This window comes from Camelus bactrianus, chromosome 13, assembly GCF_048773025.1.
Source record: "Camelus bactrianus isolate YW-2024 breed Bactrian camel chromosome 13, ASM4877302v1, whole genome shotgun sequence".
Lineage (NCBI taxonomy): Eukaryota > Metazoa > Chordata > Mammalia > Artiodactyla > Camelidae > Camelus > Camelus bactrianus.
In genome coordinates, this window is record NC_133551.1 from 11997540 (window position 1) to 12017029 (window position 19490).

Here is a 19490-nt window from a genome sequence, read left to right on the forward strand (position 1 = left end):
AAATCAAGAAGTAAATATTTATTTAAATATACAAAGCAATCGTAACCAACAACAAATTTTAAAAATTTGTCAGATCATCAAACATTTTCTCTCAGTTTTCAGTTTTTCTTCTATTAGGGTACTTCTGATAATCACTGAATGTTAGTGTGGGCAATAGTTCTGGGGAAACTAAAAATATACGAATGTAAGGCATTTTTCCATATTGAACTGCAGAACTATCTACATATGTCCTCAGCCGGGAAATACAAAGGAAAAGGAAACAAAAGGGATGACATCAAACTAAAAAGCTCCTGCACAGCAATGAAAACTATCCACAAAACAATAGGCCACCTACTGAATGGGAGAAGTTTTGCAAATGATATATCTGATAAGGGGTTAGTATCCAAAATATAGAAAGAACTCATACAACTTAACATCTAAGAACCAAATAACCTGATTAAAAATGAGGATTTGAATAGACATTTTTCCAAAGATGATGTACAGATGTCCAACAGACACATAAAAAGATGCTCAACATCACAAATCATCAGAGAAATGCAAATCAAAACCATAGTATCACCTCATATCTATCAGAACAGCTAATATCAAGAAGCCAACAAATAATAAGTGTTGGCCAATAACATAGAGAAAAGGGAACACTTGTGCCCTGTTGATGGGAAAGTAAGAAATGAAGAACAATTAGCATCAATCCCCTTGAAGCCCTCCAAAAAAACTGGAGGAGGGATCACTTCCAAATTCATTCTATGAGGCAAGCAGTACCTGATCCCAAAGTCAGACAAAGATACTACAAAACAAGGAAGTGTGAGTCCTCCAACTTGATTCTTTTTCAAGATTGCCAGGGCTATTCCCTCGAGAGTCCATGTGAATTTTAGGTTGGCTTTTAATGTTTCTGAAAAAGACACCATTGGGCTTTTGATAGAGATTGCATTGAATCTGTAGATCGTGTTGGGTAGTATGGACATTTAAGCAATATTAAGTCTTATAATCATGAACATGGAATGTCTTCCATTTATTTGTCATTTAAAATTTCTTTTATCAAAGTTTTGTGCTTTTCAGTGTATAAGTCTTTTGCCTTCTGGGTTTAATTTTATTAATTGTTTTTATATTCATATACAATAATTTATTAGTTTATTCTTTTTGATGTATTATAATGAGATTGTTTTCTTAATTTCCTTTTTGGATTGGTTTTATTGTTAGTGTATAAAAATGCAATTGATTTTTACATGTTGATTTTATGTCCTACAAAATTGCTGAATTCATTTATTACTTATAACAGAGGTTTTTTTGGTGAAGTCTTTACAATTTTTTTCATATAAGACTACGCCCTTTGTAAACAGGAATAGTTTTACTTGTTCCTTTCTGAAGTGGATGCCTTTCAGTTTTCTTCTCTAATTGCTTTATCTGGGACTTCCAGTACTATGTTGAATAGAAGTGGCCAAGTGGTCACTGTTGCCTTATTCCTGATCTTTTACTGAAAGGTTTGTCTTTCACCTCTGAGTGAGATGTTACATGTGGGTTTTACATATATAGACTTTATTATGTGGAGGTAGTTTCCTGGTGTTCCCATTTTACTGAGTATTTTTTATCGGGAAAGGGTGTTGAATTTAGTCCAATGCTTTTTGTCCATCACTTGAGATGATCATGTGGTTTTTGCCCTTTATTCTGTTACATGGTATGTCACATTGATTGATTTTCCTATGTTGAACAATCCTTTAATTGCAGGTACAATACACATTTGGTCATGGTATGTACTTCTTTTAATATGCTACTGAATTTTGTCTCATAGTTTTTTGTAGAGGATTTTCACATCAACATACATCAAGGACACTGGTCTGTCATTTTAAAAATTCTGTTCATCAAAGGAAACAATCAACAGGGTAAAAATGCAACTTACAGAATGAGAGAAAATATTTGCAAATCATATATCTGGTAGGAGACAAGTATCTAGAATATAAAGAACTCCTACAATTCACAACAAAAACCAAATAATCCAGTTTTTAAAGGATCAAAGCTTTATCTTTCTCCAAAGAAGATAAACAAATAGCTAACAAGCATATGAAAAGATGTTCAACATCACTAATCCTTAGGGAAATGCAAATCTAAAGTCCAAACTACAATAAGATATCACCTCTCACTAATTAGGATGGCCACTCTCAAGAAAGAAAGGAAAGAGAGAAAGAGAGAAAGAAGAAAGAAAGAAAGAGAAAGAAAAAGAGAGAAAGAAAAGAAAGAAAGAGAGAAAGACAGAGAAAGAAAGAAAAGGAGAAAGAAGAAAGAGAGAAAGGAAAAAACAAATATTGGTGAGCATATGGAAAAATTGGAACTCTTGTGAAATGTGAGTAGAAATGAAAAATTATGCAGCAACTATGGAAAACTGTACAGTGAATCTTCAAAAATTTCAAATAGAGTTACCATATGACCCAGAGATTCTGCTATATTAGAATCCAACAGATAAATAGATAAAGAAAATATTGTATAAGCATACAATGAAATGTTAGCCTTAAAAAAGAAAAATCTTGTCACATGGTACCACACAGATTAACAATCAAGGTACTATTCTAAATAAAATAAACTAGTTACAAAAAGAGCAATACTTTTTTGTTACACTTATATGAGCTATATAAGGTAGTCAAACTGATAGGAACTGGTGGTTGTCAAGGGCTGGAGTGAGAGGGTAATGGGGGTGCTCAGTGGGTATAGAGTTTCAGTTTTGCAGGGTGAAATATCTCTACAGATCTGTTCCACAATGACGTGAATATAATTAACATTTAACTATATTTAATGTGTACACTTAAAATAGTTAGGATGGTAAAGTTTGTGTTATCTGTTTTTTAACTCCAATTAAAAAGGAAAAACAGTAAGGCAATTATAACAATTTGAATTTGAAGAGAAATAGAGAAAACTACACAATAATGCTGGAGAACTAAAAAGGGGTTTTAAATGAAGCAACAAGCTATGCTCCAAAATGAAAGCAATGACCTAAAAATAGTATTTATAAGTCAGTTTGTATTTGCCTGTTATATCCAATATAATCCCAATTCTGAAGGAATTTCACGAAGTGATCCTACTTTTCACTAAGGATTGGTTGGTCAGAGGAGCCAAAACATACATTGGAAAAAAATTCACTACAGTACTGAAACAAAATATATCGTCATTTAAAGCATAGTACTGAGTTCATTAGGATAGGCAGGGCAGAATAGATAGTTAAGAAAGAAATTTAAATATGAAAAGGAACAACCGTCAGGCCATTGTTTTCAAACTACAATACAATCCATTTCATATAACTGACATCAAAATAAATTCCCCGTGGGTGAAAGTTTCCATTTGAGCTATTGAGACTAGCCGCTTCAGTAATCGGTGCTCCCCCCTCCCTCTCCTTTCCATTCTTTTCCTTTTATTTTTATCTTTTTAATAGACTTTATTCTTTTAGAGCAGTTTCAGGTTCACAACAGAATTGAGCAGAAAATACAGAGAGGTCGCACGTAGCCCTCCGCACGCACACATAAATACTCCCCTACCCTCAGCACCCCTCACCGTGTGGCATATTTGGTACAGTCGATGAAACTTTCTATTAACTGAGTGCACGTCAATCCCACTCACTACATTAAGTCGGTCTTAGGGCAATGACTGCGTCTAATTGATCTTCATACCCCCTGAGCACCTAGCACAGGTGCACACAGTACGTATGCTTTCTAAACACACATGTATACTGCGGATTCTGTTCCTAATCTGCTGGTCTTGGCTCCGTTGTATGTGAGACTTAGTGACCCCAGCTGAATAAATGAGAACTTGGTGCTGCATGAAGTTCTTTGTGTGAAAAGCAGCTTAATATAAAAACATCCCACACCTGAAGTTCAAAGTCTATTCTTGGGACCTATAACTCTGGACAACATTTAAAACCACTGGGCATGTATACATATGTGAAGTTTTAATGTAATAATACCAACATGCAAATTAACTTGATCTGCGACTATCTCTTAAAGGAATGCAAGCATTCTAGACCCTGCAACTCCAAGTACACTGGAAAGTGAGGAATTATAGCTCACAACCAGCATTTAGAGAAAACCTCCCTAGAAAACTGCCAAGAGAAAACTTGCCCAGAAAATAGTTCAAGCAGCCTGACATTTAAAAAAAGCCGCAGCTGCGCACTCTGTGCTGATCAGGAAAGAGCTGTTTTCCTAATCTCTAGTCAGTTTCCGAGAAATGAAAAGCTTGCTTTCACTTTCAACTGGCATGTGTTCAATAAAATAGTTGCAAGTTGTCCTTATTCAACACCAGAAAATCCCTTCTCGTGAGAAAAAGCAGAGGAGAGCCAGAGACTTCCCATTTATAAAATGACTAATCACAATGTCATTGTTAGTATAGTCAGTAAGGTTAAATCCCCAGTGATTCCGTCTACTTTTGCAAATACAGAGCCACGGTGGGCAAAGCGGTGAAGGGGGTTAGGAGGTACCAACCTCCACTTACAAAAGGCATAAACCACAGAGATTTAATATACAGCATAAGAACATGGTCAATAACATTTTAATAACTTTGTATGGGGATAAATGGTTACAAACTTATTGGGGTGATCACCATAATGTGGACACCTGTCAAATCATTACATAGGACACCGGACAATAATACAATATTGTACGGCAACTAAATTTCAATTGAAATGTCATTTTATACAATGTGAGTAAGAAAAAACAATACATTAGTATTACATATACATAAAATGTATAGTTTTAAATGTGTGTAACTAAATTAACAAATAAATGCTTTACATACGTATTTTATTATTTCTTCTACATTTCAAATTGGCAATAATGTGGGTTTTCTGTCATATTTGGGGTCATTTTATATTTAGTCACACATGATATCCATTGAGCTTATACTCTCTGCCAAGCCCTGTTTTAATGGCTGAAGATACACCGTGAATACATGAGGTCCATGTTCTTACGAGCTTCATTTGCAGGTAATCAAGAGGGAAAAGGAAGAAAAACCAAGGTGATGGGATGGAGATTGACAATGGTTCATGGAAGACTTCAGTGAGAAGATGCCATTTCACTGAGAGCAGTAGAATAAGAAGCCAGTCCTGCCAAGACCAGGGGAAAGTTTCAGATGCAGAAAATCACTGTACACAGACTGCTCAGGCAGGAAGAATCTGGGTGTGTTCCAGCAACTGAAAGACCCAGATAAACCATATTTTTCAAAGCAAATTAAAATGCTCCTTACTCAGACATTTAAAAAGATAATAGCAAAGTGGGAAAGGAAAGAGTATTCAATTTCATTACTTAAATTTCAGACACAGACTTCCAGGTGTACTGTGGGATCAGGAGAGAACCTTATAAATATCTCCTTTCCTTCTCACTTCTCTATTCATTGTCAAGGGGGAGAAAAGGCAAAACAATTTAAGGGTAAACAGGGTTTCAGATTCACACCCCACATGGATGACTTGCTTAGTGAATTTGAACAGGCATGCTGTTTACCCTCCCTCATTGTTTGTTTGTAGGCCTCACTGTTTGTAAGCCTCATTGTTTTCACTATAAGATGGAGACGACGCCACTTATTTTGCACAGTTGTAGTTAGGATTGAGCGAGGCATGTAATAAATGTAACTCTTAGAGAACAGTCAAAAAATAAAGCAGCTCCTTCTGTTGCTGTTTACCCCACAAACACAGAAAGGCAGTGCAGTGAACTGGTTTAACAAGAGGGTTTGGGATCAAGAATGATTTGGTGAGATCATTTACAGTACTGTGATTTGGGACAAGACATTAACTCTCTCTGTGCCTCAGTTTCTGTAAAATGGTGGGGAAATGTTTGTTATGAGATGTGAGTTACTGAACCCATGTAGCGCCGTCAGTGCTGAGCCTGGAACACGTGTGCGATACTTGGCGCCCCTTCCTGCCTGTGCATGGGGTATTCCGTTCCAGGTACTGTGTGTTCATGAATGTACAAGACATGTCCTTTTCCTCACCATATGCGTCAATGAGGAGCCAAGTTCACTGTAGGTGTGTCCATTATTTAAGGAAATTAAAACTAAAATTTAATATGCTTCCTCCTTCTGGCTTTCTCAAACTGACCCCCAATCCTGAAATACATTCCATTATATTTAAATATCTAATAGCCACTCTTTAAACAGCAAATGGTTTCTAAGATATCTTTAAAAAAAAAAAAAAGATAATGTGAAAGTTCTAGTTGAGAACTTGTGCCCAATCCATGTACCCTCCTATGAGCATAGCTTCCAAAAATTCCTTTTATGGTTGGTGAGTCATTGCTTTGTACTCAATGCTTTCAATTTCATTTTATTTGAAGTCTATAACAGAGCTTGCTTTACTGCTGACTGTCAGCACTCTAAAAGAAGTCAGGAGCGCTCCATGACTTTGGGTGGGTGAGATAAAAGGCTAACCACCTCGCGAGAGACAGAGAAGTCGCAGAACTGAGAAGAAAACAGGTAAGACCTCTCTGCTTTGTCCTCAGAGCAGCTCTCGCTCCAGGGCTGAAGGAGCTCTCCTTGGGGAAAGGAGCCCATGTTACAACTGGTGCGGGGTGGGAAGGGATTTATAAAGGTCAGCTAGTTTTCTAAAAAATGACCAGCATCAAGGTCGGCTGCAGCTGAGCATGCCGTGCGCCATGAGGTCAGATGGAGCCCTGCTGTCTGCCCTGTGTCATCACCGTGCTGGTGTGGGATTAAGCACCTAGGACGTGGGGCTTAACCTAAGAGCTTGAAATGCATGAGGACTGTCTTCTTCTTTGCTGGTGCTGTGTGAGCTGACTGGGAACATGATTAATTTACTGCTGTCTTTGATGGAACTCGCTCAATACTGATCTGCCTGCAGCTAAGGAACTGAAGGGGCTATAAATAAGTTATTTTCATGAGAAGGAAAGAATAGTAAATGAGAAGCAGGAAAACAACACTCACATTGCTAAAGACAAAGAAAAAACCCTGAAACCAAAGTGAAAGGTGTAGATTCATGAAGAGACCGCACTCCTCAATCGTGTATTTGAACTTCATTTCAAAGAACTGCTTTTAGAAATAGTGCGGGTTCACTAGGTCCAGCTTCTTGGTGCCAACTCACTCCCTACCCATTAGGCACTGAATTCAGCCCCCACTGCTTTGCTAAAAAGTTTCCTCCTTAAAGAATCCACGGTGGGGCAGCACTAAAGGCACCATCTTTGTTTCCTTTGTCCCTTCTGTGCTGTCAAGGAGTTTTGATCCTGCCTTCTGGAAACTCTTCCCCTCAACTCCTTGGCTAGGTGCCTGCTTCCTCATCACCCACTTGTCTGACAGCTTTCTCTCTTCTTTTCAGCTCCCTGCCACCTCTCCCCTCCGCGACCCTCTCCCCTACCCCTCTTTCTCCTTTTCCTGCTTCTCCTTCTCCTCTACCAAAAGGGAAAAAAAGAAGAAACAGAAAACTTGGAAGTGTATGGCTGGAAAAATAGGTATGTCCTCTGAGCAACTTTCTCTCTTGCTCTCCTGATCTGCCTCCTGATCTTCTAATCTTTATTCCGTTGTCTTTTGTTCCATTACACCACACACACATATATGCACAAACATGAGTTTTAGCAACGTGCAGTGATTAGAATTGTGCAGTTTACCCCCCCTCAGCTGGAGGCTGATTTATTGGGAAGCTAATCAAGTCTAAGTGTCAGCACCCCTGCTCACACAAGCCCACACCAAGGCTTCGAAAGGGTCCCTAGCCTCGTGATTCACAAGGTCATACATTTTTATAAAATTTGCAATAGTAAGTGATATTGGTTCCACTTCCAAGATAGCAGTGTGAGAAGTTTTGGACTCTCATTCCAGCAAAAATAAGCATTAACTTGTAGGTGGGGGGTGGGGACACATTCAAAATCTCTGGAAATTGTTCAAAGACGTACATCAAATGATGGAACATTTATTCATGAAAGTCTTTATTGCTAGTAAGGGTTAGTGAATAAACACGACTGAATTTCTCACACATAGGTAGGATGTACAACAAATTCCTCTAAATCCAATTTTACTTTCCACTTAATGTCTACTATAAAATTTTTAATGAGAATCCTAAAGGAAAGTTTTCCATGATAAACTAAATGAAAGATTTTGTTCATAAATCACTGTGGTATCAATATTTTTAATGGACTAGTTTGATAATACTTCTGTAACTTTCTAAAATGATACAGATCTTTCCTCCTTCTATCTCAGGATTGACCCAAAACTTTTGGCCATGTTGGGGAATTTTATGACCTTCCTTCTGAATGCAAAGTAACCTGGTGGAAGTTCTTGATCCGTTTAGACTAAAAATTCTAATTCATCCCATCTCTTTGCTTGCAGACAAGGGAACATGGCTTCAGCGATCCACATGCCAGAACCCTTGTGCCTCATTGAGAACACTAATGGACGACTGGTGGCTAATCCGAAAGCTCTGACCATCCTGTCTGCCATCACGCAGCCAGTGGTGGTGGTGGCCATCGTGGGCCTCTACCGCACAGGCAAATCCTACCTGATGAACAAGCTGGCTGGGAAGAGCAAGGGTAAGTGAGGACACCAGCAGAGTCTCCCTGAGTCCCTTCTGTCCACCCACACTCCAAGCATTCAGGACGGTGATAGGAAGAGAGGAAGTTAGAGATGGGGAGGAATATTGAAAGCTCACTTTCAAATCACAGGTATGCTCATTTCTTCACTATGATCTGAAAGAATCAGCTCATGCCTCTTTGCATTTTGCATTTTGTCTTTTTTCTATCCTTTTTTTTTAACTGTTGTAAGATATGCATAACATAAATTGACCACTGTAACCATTTTTAAGTTCTGTGGCATTGAGTAAATTCACACTGTTGTGCAAACATCACCACCATCCATCTCCATGAGTTTCCCTGAACAGAAACTCTGTACCCCAATAAACAATAACTCCAGCCCTTGACAACATCTTTCTACATGCTGTCTATAAATCTGACTGCCCTCAGAGTCTCATGTAAGAGGACTCATACATTATATTCCCTTTTGTGATGGCTTATCTCACTTAGCATCATATCTTCAAGGTTCATCAATGTTGTAGCATGTGTCAAATTCTCTTCCTTTTTAAGGCTGAATAATTGTATGTGCATATCAATTTGTTTATCCATTTATCTGTGAATGGACATCTTGGTTACTTCCACCTTTTGGCTCTTATGAATAACATTGCTAAGAACATGGGGTTACAAGTATCTGTTCAAGTCCCTGCTTTCATGTACTTTGGGTATATACCAAGAAGTGGAATTGTTGGATCATATGGTAATTCTATGTTTAATTTTTTAAGAAATCACCATAACTTTTCCCCAGAAACATTACCATTTACTTTCCCACCAGAAATGCACAAGGGTTCTAATCTCTATATCCTTATCAACACTTGGTATTTTCTGATTTTTTTGGCCTTCCTAATGGGTCTGAAGTATCTCACTGTGGTTTTCTAAATTAATAATTTTCCAATATTATCAAATATTCATTCAGTTTTACATTTTCCAATTTTCATATACATGTCAGTTAACTTTCAGGATTCACATAAGATCTACAATACATGTTTGGCTGCTCTGTCTTTTTTTTTTAAGTACAGTTGATTCACAATATTGTGTTATTTTCAGGTATACAGCAAAGTGATTCAGTTATATATTTTAATCAGCTTATTTTCCATTATATGTTATTATAAGATATTGTGGCTTTGATTTGTACTTCCCTAATGACTAGTGATGCTGAGTGTCTTTTCATGTGTTTATTAGTCTTTTGAATAATTTCTTTGGAGAATTGCTTATTTAGGTCCTTTGCTCATTTTTTAATTTGTTTGTTTTTTTAATTTGCTTTTTTGTTTTTTGTAGGAATTCTTTATATATTCTGGATATCGATCCCTTAACACATTGATGACTAGCAAATATTTTTTTCCCATTTGTTACCTATTTAACTGTGTTGATGGTGTCCTTTAATACACAAAAGTTTTAGTTTTGATGAAGGACAACTTGTCTATTTTTATTGTTGCTTATGCTTTTGGTGTCATATCTAAGAAATCATTGCCAAATCCGATATTGTGAAGCATTTCACGTATGTTTCCTTTTAGTTTTATAGTTTTGCTGATACATTCTAGGCCTTTGATCCATTTTGGTTAATTTTTGCAGAAGGAAAGCTTTCTGTCTTTCACCATTGAGTCTAATGTTGCATACAGCACCTTTCTTGTGTTGAGTTAGTTTCCTTCTATTTCTAGTGTGTTGATTGATATCTTAACTTCCCTGCTTCTTTGATTGTAAGTAAGATAAATACTGGTTGTGGTTTCAGTTCTCTGTCCTAAACTTGATTTTATTAATTTTATCTCAAATTCCAGAACCTCCTGATATTACAATTCCACCTCTTTTCTCCCCACGCCCCCTCTCAGGCTTCTCCCTGGGCTCCACGGTGCAGTCTCACACCAAGGGCATCTGGATGTGGTGTGTGCCTCACCCCCAGAAGCCAAACCGCACTCTAGTTCTGCTTGACACTGAGGGCCTGGGGGATGTGGAGAAGGTAAGCATTGAGGATTCAGTTTTGGAATAAGCCCCCCATCTCTGAATAGTCTCTACAAGATTTAATTTTTCTTTAAATAAGAGCTTGCACTCAATCATGTTTTTTTTTTCATTTCTGTGTATGTGCCATGAGACCAATCTTAACAACTATGGGTCAGGAAAATATTCATTAGGCAGAACCCTAGAAGCAGAGCATAGTGGTCAGTAGAGAGTATTCTAATTATTAATGATAGGCTGGTTATAGGCTACGCCAGTGAACTCAGATGCATAAAGGTAGCACAAACAAAATCAGCATAAGGACTCTTATCCTGCAAAGAACTTTAGTTAAGGGATCAGGTTCTATCCCACATCCCTGGCTTTAAATTTAAACTCTGTCAATAACGCAGTGACCATCACAAGTTATTTGACCTCTTTTAAGCTCAGCTTTCTGATCTGTAAAACACATATAACAAGTCTACATTTGCCTCATAGTATTATTTTCAATATTGCATAAGGTAAGTAGTGGGAAGTGTTAGGTGCATAATAATTGCTGAATGATTGATCCAAGTATTATTATTCTTATATTAAGACAATTTTCTGTAAAAATGAAGAGAAAAATTTAAATTTAAATACTTAAGGTCTTACAAAGTCTAACAACATTGAGTATTTGTTTTGCAATTATCTATCAATCATCTTAAGAGGGTCTATTCAGAATTAGTGTAAACGAAAAATCCCAATCAGAAAACTATTCAAAGTTCAAGCCCTGGGGGAGGATGTGGCTCAAGTGGTAGAGCGCATGCCTGGCATGCACAAGGCCCTGGGTTCAGTCCCCAGTACCTCCTCTAAAAATAAATAAATAGATGAAACGAAGTTCAAGTCCTCCTGACAATCATTTTTGCTTAGATTTGGTTTCCTTTTATAGGTCATTAGTCTGAAAAAATAAATTAAAAAACCTCTAATTAAAGGAACAATCTTTTACTCCTGCTGATCTGGAAAGTGCCATGACAATGAAATATAATCTTGGCCCAAATGTGTTCTGATTCCCAGGGTGACAACCAGAATGACTCCTGGATCTTTGCCCTAGCAATACTGCTAAGCAGCACGTTTGTATACAATAGTATGGGAACCATTACCCAGCAGGCCATGGACCAACTACAGTATCCTTTTTGGGGTCCAGAACAGTATCACATTCAGAGGGGAGGCCTGTATTTAAAAAAGATAGCTGCCTAACTGTGAATCCTGGAGAATCAGACCCAAAAAGAGAAACATAAAAAATAATTCAAGGGCAGGGAAAAAAGTCCTATGTACCCACTGAAGGATTGATACTTGGGTTAAGAACAAAGGTGGTAAGCCTAGCATTGCTCCCCAGGTGAAGAGCCCCCTCCAGATGTCCCTGGCAGCAAACTGGCAGTGCCAAAATAGCATGGGCCCTTTGGAGCATGTCAAGGCTTTTTAAAAAGTTGAAGTATAGTTGACTTACAACATTGATAGTTCCAGGTGTACAGCAACGATAGTCAGGTGTATATGTGGTTGTTTTCATATTATTTTCCATTGGGGGTGATTGCAGGACGTTGAATGTGGTTTCCTGTGTTTTACAGTAAATCCTTGTTGCCTGTCTACTTTATGTAGAGTAGTTTGTGTCCGTTAAAAAAAGAAAGGACAAATGCAAAACGACAGTTTTGTATATGTGGAACTACCGTAGGAGAGGCGACACTCTTCTTTTATGCCAGTTTTCCTGAATTTGCTGCTCAGCTATGTGACAGAGCTGACAGATAGAATCAGGGCAAAATCCTCCCCTGAGGAGGACGGGGTTGAGGATTCAGCTGACTTTGTGAGCTTCTTTCCAGACTTTGTGTGGACGCTGAGGGATTTCTCCCTAGACTTGGAAACAGATGGGCAGTGTATCACACCAGACGAGTACCTGGAGAATTCACTCAAGCTGAAGAAAGGTAAAGGGGACTGAGAACTGGTAAATGAGGTCAGCACCCAAAACTATCATTCTTTAGTTTTCTATCCAGTTTTCTTGTATTTATGTTTTCTATTTCTTCTCGGGGGCCATTACTTAACCTGAGAGTTCGTTTAATACCTGAACTAATACATTTGATTTTGAACTATTTTCTCTTGTTCTAAGAAAGAGTTGCTTTTTCTTTTACCTTTCCCTGTGCTGTGCCTAGATTGATATGATCTTCTTAGGGCTTGTGATGCTGTAATTAGCCAGAGTATGGAGTAGAATGGTCATGTATTTGAAGAAATTAAATAAAAGCATGAACAGTGCATTAGTCCAGGGGTTGGCAGACTACAGCCCACAGTCAAATGATGGCCAATCCAGCCGGCCAGCTGTCTTTGTAAATAGGGTTTTACTGGAAAACAGCTATGCCCCTTCACTTATAGATTATCTAAGGCCGCATTCCTGCTGTGATGGCAGATAGAGTACTTTGAAAAAAGACCATCTGGCTTGCAAATGCCTAAAATATTCAGAAAAAGTGTGTAAGCCCCTATATTAGGCAAATTCTCTTTTATCTTCCTCCAGGTACCAGTGAAAAATATAAAATGTTTAATCTGCCTCGACTCTGTATCCGGAAGTTCTTCCCAAACAAGAAATGCTTTATCTTTGATCGACCCACTCAGAGGAAGCAGCTTAGCCGGCTTGAAGAACTGCGTGATGATGAGCTGGACTCTGAATTCGTGCACCAAGCTGCACTCTTCTGCGCCTACATCTTTAGCAATTCCAAAACTAAGACTCTGTCAGGAGGCATCAAGGTCAACGGACCACGTGAGTCCTCTTCCCAGTCTTCCCTCTCGCTGTTAAGACTAAAGGACAGTGTATAACATCCCCTTAGTTTTCAGCTTTGAAAAATGCAAACCTACTGCTATCAGCATATTAAGTTCTAGATGGCACCAACATTTCTAATAGACCTTATCACTCAGATTTCTTAGGTGAGAAAAGATAGGAAAGGCCAAAGGGAAAAAGCTCTAAGAGCTTAGTGTCCTAGACGCTGGACCTGCCCTGTCCAGTATGGCTGTCACTAGACAGGTGTGGCTATTGAAATTTAAATCTAAGTTAAAATGAAAGAAGTTTAACATAATGATCACACAGCTGTATCTCAAGGGCTCATCTCTACAAGTGGCTAGTGTCTACCTTACTGGATAGCACATACAGAGCACTTCCATCATCCCAGAAAGCTCTGCTGGTTAATGCTTTGCTACAAAAAGCAAGGAGGACTCCTTTAGAATTGTTCCCCACATATTCATCCAGGGTTTCCCATGGACTTACCACGGCTGATGATACAGACTTCAATGAGAGATGTATGGTTTCTGTCCTAACAGTGCTTGGGAGTAAGGTGAATGCACTCAGTAAACACAGGCCTATGCTATCTACAACAGAGGTTCTCAGTCTTCCATGTGCATACATACCGCCTGAGGATCTTGTCAAAGAGGACGGTCTAATTCAGTTGAACTGGGGCAGAGGCTGAGAGTCTGCATTTTTAGCAAGTTTCCAGGTGATGCTGAGGACATGGATGCTGTTAAGGCAAACGGTTGGTAATAGACATGGTCAGGATCACACAGAATAGAATCTTTACTCATCCCACCTACAATAAACGTCATCATTTGTTCCTTATTCGTAGGTCTGGAGACCCTGGTGCTGACCTATGTCAGTGCCATCAGCAGTGGGGATCTTCCCTGCATGGAGAACGCAGTCCTGGCCTTGGCTGAGATCGAGAACTCGGCCGCAGTGCAAAAGGCAATTGCCCACTATGACCAGCAGATGGACCAGAAGGTGCAGCTGCCCACGGAAACCCTCCAGGAGCTCCTGGACCTGCACAGGGCCTGTGAGAGAGAGGCCATCACAGTCTTCATGAAGAACTCTTTTAAGGATGTGGACCAAGTGTTCCAGAAAAAATTAGCGGTATATTTGCTCTTCTGATTTATGAGAGGCAGGAGTTCCTTCAAAGATGTAGACCATTTATTTCAAAAGAAATTAGCAGTCATTTTTTTCTCAAGTTTATACAGATTAGGCTCTTGGAAAGCAAAGTACTACTAGAAAATGAAATGGGTGCTTATTTTGGCAAAAGCAATTTTACCCAGACTTTTAAATGGTGACAACCACTATTTGTTATTTAAAAAGAGGAACCAGTTTTATTATGGTAGACTTAATTATGATGGACTGAAAATTTCTTTCTTTCATGAGTAATCTAATCTTCACTCTAATTTAATTACATGCATATAAGTAACCATCAGAGCTTCTGATCCAATTACATGCTCATTGTTATCAGGCTGACATGATATTGTAGACAAAAGCAAAGAAAACTGTAGTCTCACTTATCTTGAGCAGGCTTATGTTGAGCCCCATTTATTTCACATTTAATCACTGGTCCAATTCATAACGCGTAAGTTTATCCCCAAAGGCGTAGGGTAAAGCTAGTAATCTCTGCTCTGAACTCCACTTCCAAGCAGAAAGGGACTTGTAGAAAGTCAGGATCAGGAGGAAGGATACGGCCCGGCTGAGTGCCTGCAAGTTTCTCTAGGGGTCACAGAGCTTTTTCTGGCGGTGGGGAGGAGCCTTTCCAGAAATTCTGAGGTCAAGCTAACATCTTTTCCCTACTTTGCTTACTTCCTATTTTTACATTAAAGGCCCAGCTAAACAAAAAGCGAGATGACTTTTGTAAACAGAATCTTAAAGAATCATCAGACCGTTGCAAAGCATTACTTAAGGATATTTTCACTCCTCTAGAAGAAGGTGTAAAACAGGGGGTTTATTCTAAACCAGGAGGGTATCGTCTTTTCATGGAGAAGATACAGGAGCTGAAGAAACAGTATGACCAGGAGCCCAGGAAGGGAATACAGGTAACCGGGATTGGTTCTGGGAAGCTGCTGACACGCCTCCTTGAAACACCAATGGGACTAAGCGTACTGCACATGGATGCGCACGTACAGGGCTGACAGCATTCCTGCTCTAATTCAGTAACCACGGACAGGGAGCCTGTTATACCAGATGCAGCCTATATGCTCACCCGAGAGAGTGCACTCAATTCACAATCAAGTTAGAAACTGGATTATCAGATTAATCAGCAGGTATTTCTTGTAGACCACTATTACAGCTGGATCTTTATGTCACAAGAGACAGAAACCCAATGATAGTTGCTTCAGCAAAAATGGTAATTCATCAGTTCAGCTATCAACCTGCTTGAAGGATCGATGTAGCCAAGATTTCAAATAATGTCATCGCATATCTCACTGTCTGTTGCTCCACTTAAGCCCACACTTCCCTCTCTCCCATTCTCCTCCTCACCCTCTTTCTTCTGATCCACTTTGTCCACGGTGGCTTCACTCTCCAGCGTGCTCACCCCATTGGGACCACAGCACCCACAGCCCCAAAATTAGAGTCCTCGGTCAAAAAGAACAGAGCATCTCTGTGTCTATCTCAGTCCGTGATAAAGGATTCTGCTCAGTAGGGGGCCAAGCCTGGCCAGCCTGGAGCTCGTGCTCACCCCGGTGACTGAGAATCTTGACCACCGGGCACACCAGGGCCAAGAGGAGCAACTCTTAGAGGGAAAGATGGTGGGCAAGTAAGTGCTCACAGCCATTTCCTACTATTTACTCCATTTTCTCTGGGTCCTAGGCTGAAGAGGTTCTTCAGGAATACTTGAAGTCCAAGGAGTCTGTGACTGACGCAATTCTTCAGACAGACCAGACTCTCTCAGAGAAGGAAAAGTTGATTGAAGGTGAGGAGCGAATCAAGAGACCAGATAGCCCCAGAAGCCCATAAACTTCAAATAACTGGATGAACCTACAATCCTTGAACTATAGTGGGATGACATAAGATGCCTCTTACTTGCTGAAGTCATTTCCGCGCCGGGTGTACGCAGTCAGTAGCAACAATGCCAGATCAGTGCACACGGAAGAAAGAAGCAATATGGTCACCCACATACATGTTTCTTTCTCCCTTTCCTCCTGACAGTGGAACGTGCGAAAGCAGAAGCAGCACAGGCTGCAACAAAAATGCTGGAGGAAATGCAAATAAAGAATCAGCAGATGATGGAACAAAAAGAAAAGAGTCATCAGGAACACGTGAGGCAGCTGACGGAGAAGATGGAGAACGACAGGGCGCAGCTGCGGAAAGAGCAAGAGAGAACCCTCTCTCTTAAACTTGAGGTAATTAACTGCATCGCCGCAAGGTTCCTGTTACTCTGTCTTCTCTCCCCTCTCCCTGATCACAAATTTGCCGTGGCAGTGAGGACACGAACCCCAGAAGAAGGACCTCGCTTGCTCACCTGTACTTTTTAATCCCCATCTGCCTACCCAAACTGGCCCCTGCCAACGTCTGGTTATTCAAAGGTTTTGTGTTTTTGTTTTTGTTTTTGTTTTGCAGTTATGTCACACCCAGTCCGTTCTCAGTATATCCTTCGATCAGTGGTAGCTATTACCTGCTACACATTATAAAAAACGCCTCATCTCTGATCTTGCTTAATCGTATATGAAGCAAAAACTGCCATGTCTCTGTTACCCAGGAGATGAAACAGAGGTTCAGAAAATATTAAACAACTTTTATAGGGTCACACAGCTTGATGAGATGTCTGAACTATCTGCACCACTTAAGAGGAATCTTTTTAACTTTTTTTTCTGTCACACCTAGTATGACTTTCAGCTCTCAGAGAACCTTTATAAGCAGAGGGGCTCCTTAACTCTCACACCTGTGTGTCAGTGTGTTACTCCTACGTGTTTTCTAGGCCCTGCTCCTAGTACGTGTTGAGCTGGGAATTATGTGCAGAAATCCACTATACTCTTTATGGGGCCCTGATTCCCTTACCTTGCCTGTATTTTGCTGCCCCTGCCACCAAGATGTGGAAGCTTAGATCAAATTCCCTGATCTAAGATTCAGATACTTTATCAGATTTTGAAAATTATTTATTTCTCTATGTGTGTACGTGTGTGTATAAAATAGTCTAAATCCATAAACAGGATTTGAAGCTAAACATATCATTAAGATTGCACACAAAGGTGGTACACAATATTGGGAGAAAAATTAGGACTGGTAATTTAGGTTTATCAACATATTGAGAAACAGAAGACAAAAATCTTTCTTAACTAAATGAAGGAGACTCAGGAAAAGTGATCACAGAGCTAGAAGGCCCAAGAGATTGTATAATGAAAAGTACAGTAGAGAAACTTTCAAGAAGAAATCAAATATTTTTTAAATCCATGAATGTGGACACTAGATAGAAATTAAGACACTTACTTAACACTACACTTTATTCAGTCTCCATTTGTACCTTTTTAGGAACAGGCCCGACTACTAAAAGAAGGATTCCGAAATGAGAACAAACAGCTTCAGAATGAAATACAGAAGCTGCAGCAGAAGATGGAAGAAAGACCAAGTTGTGTCCTAATATAAAGAACTGAAGAATAGCAGTCTCCTGGTCACTCTTAGCCAAGGCATTCCTCAAGCAGTTTAGAATCTAGAAAAAGTGTCACCACACTTGATAATAATTAGGTCTTATATTTTTTAACATGAAAATTTCCGAAGTCATGCAGTAATAGGTGAAATCACGTCTATCTTCCTCACAGTATTGTAAACCGTGTAACGTGGATGCATCTCACCTCTTGCCAACCCTGGAGGTATCATAAGCTGGTACCACTCAGGAGCTTCTTCTTCTAGATGACCAGGTAAAGTCTCAGGTAAAAATCTTGGGACATAGTTGAGCATGAGTTTGGCCAAGTGCACAACAGGTTCCCATATCAGGGACAACCATTCTAGCTTCTTAGTGAAGGCAATATATAGTGCACCATTGTTTCTGGACTGCTCAGTCTGTGGGTGATGGTGTCATTCCTGGGCACTGGGAATAGTCAGTGCTCACTAGTGGATTCCACGCTAAAGCAAATCACCTTATATAGAGCTCTCAAATTGCTACAGAATTTCCATAGGAAGATGGAAGAAACCATTGGCATGAGTAGGAGTTAGGTCATAAATAAAGGTGCTGGAGAAGCAACTTTCCCTTCTTACTCAGTTCACCCAGATTACAGTTTTAATGGGGCTCTTTAGAACTTTAGGTAAGTGACACTGGACTAAACATAGTAACAGGAAGGCGATTATGCATTGTGTGTTCCCAGCAATTTACAGTTTGCAAAGACGAACTTTAAATGGTGACAGATACCGTGTTAGGAAACTGAGCTAACTGAATTATGAGATTGTTTGTAACCCTGAAGTTTAGGCTGTCTTTTCCCAGTTCTTCACAGTCGTACTTGAAAGCCTGCTTATTTTCCCCCAAGAGATTATGGGTTCTTTTTTGACATTTTTGACCAGTAAAACAACACTCTCGGTATTACCTGGTATATATGGACTTTCTCACAATTGTTAAAATTCCTAAGTGGTTGCTGCTTCTTAAGGAGGTTAAGAATTGTTTTCAAGCTGGAAATAAATTATGCTTCACTGAGCTTTATGTTTCTGATTTTTTATGTTTTCCACCAGAAAATAAGGTTTTAGTCTATATAGCCGTAAGGTTTGGCTAACTTTACGGTAAAAGACTGGATGGTAACACTTCATGGCCTCTGTGAGCCATGCAGTTTCTGGCCCAACTAGTCAACTCTGCCACAAAGCAACCACAGACGATACGTAAATGGATGGGCATGGCTGTCTTCCGATAAAACATTGTTTTCAGAAACAGGTGGCACTCACAAGCCATAGTTTGCAGACACTTGCTTTATGGAAACATTAGTCAAAGTTCTATGCATCTGCCTTACGTTGCTTGCATTTGTAAGGAACATATGCATTAGATTGTCTATGTTAGCATCCTGAAAATATCATGCAGTGTTTCAAAATATTACATGAGGAGGGAAAAGCAGGGAAGCAGCTGATGCCACTAAATCGACATTAATAAACCTGCTTTTTCTGATTGCTTGGGACCTTTTATTCCATTGAATCCCCTTCCTTCCCATCGGGATGGAGAATGCCTGCTTCCACAGCTGGGCAAGTGCTGCTAAGCAGTGTTTCTTTACTTTCTTTACTGCAATTTCACAGGGGACCAGGTG

At 39.5% G+C, this 19490-nt stretch overlaps 1 protein-coding gene across 2 annotated transcripts in view; it reads left to right on the forward strand.

The window, feature by feature from the left end:
* LOC105082465 (guanylate-binding protein 1) overlaps positions 1-18895 on the forward strand; it is a 46601-nt gene extending 27706 nt beyond the window's left edge. The window contains exons 3-13 of one of the 2 annotated variants that reach the window (XM_074376051.1): positions 6297-6435; positions 8296-8495; positions 10358-10485; positions 11511-11620; positions 12216-12412; positions 12994-13236; positions 14090-14370; positions 15096-15308; positions 16084-16186; positions 16423-16616; positions 17743-18895. In XM_074376051.1, the coding sequence (XP_074232152.1) occupies positions 8306-8495; positions 10358-10485; positions 11511-11620; positions 12216-12412; positions 12994-13236; positions 14090-14370; positions 15096-15308; positions 16084-16186; positions 16423-16616; positions 17743-17856 (1773 nt within the window). In that variant the 5' untranslated portion in view covers positions 6297-6435; positions 8296-8305 and the 3' untranslated portion in view covers positions 17857-18895. Of the gene's footprint in view, positions 1-6035; positions 6436-8295; positions 8496-10357; positions 10486-11510; positions 11621-12215; positions 12413-12993; positions 13237-14089; positions 14371-15095; positions 15309-16083; positions 16187-16422; positions 16617-17742 lie in introns of those variants that run through there. The other variant, XM_074376052.1, reaches the window with a different exon arrangement.
* The last annotated feature ends 595 nt before the right edge of the window (positions 18896-19490 follow it).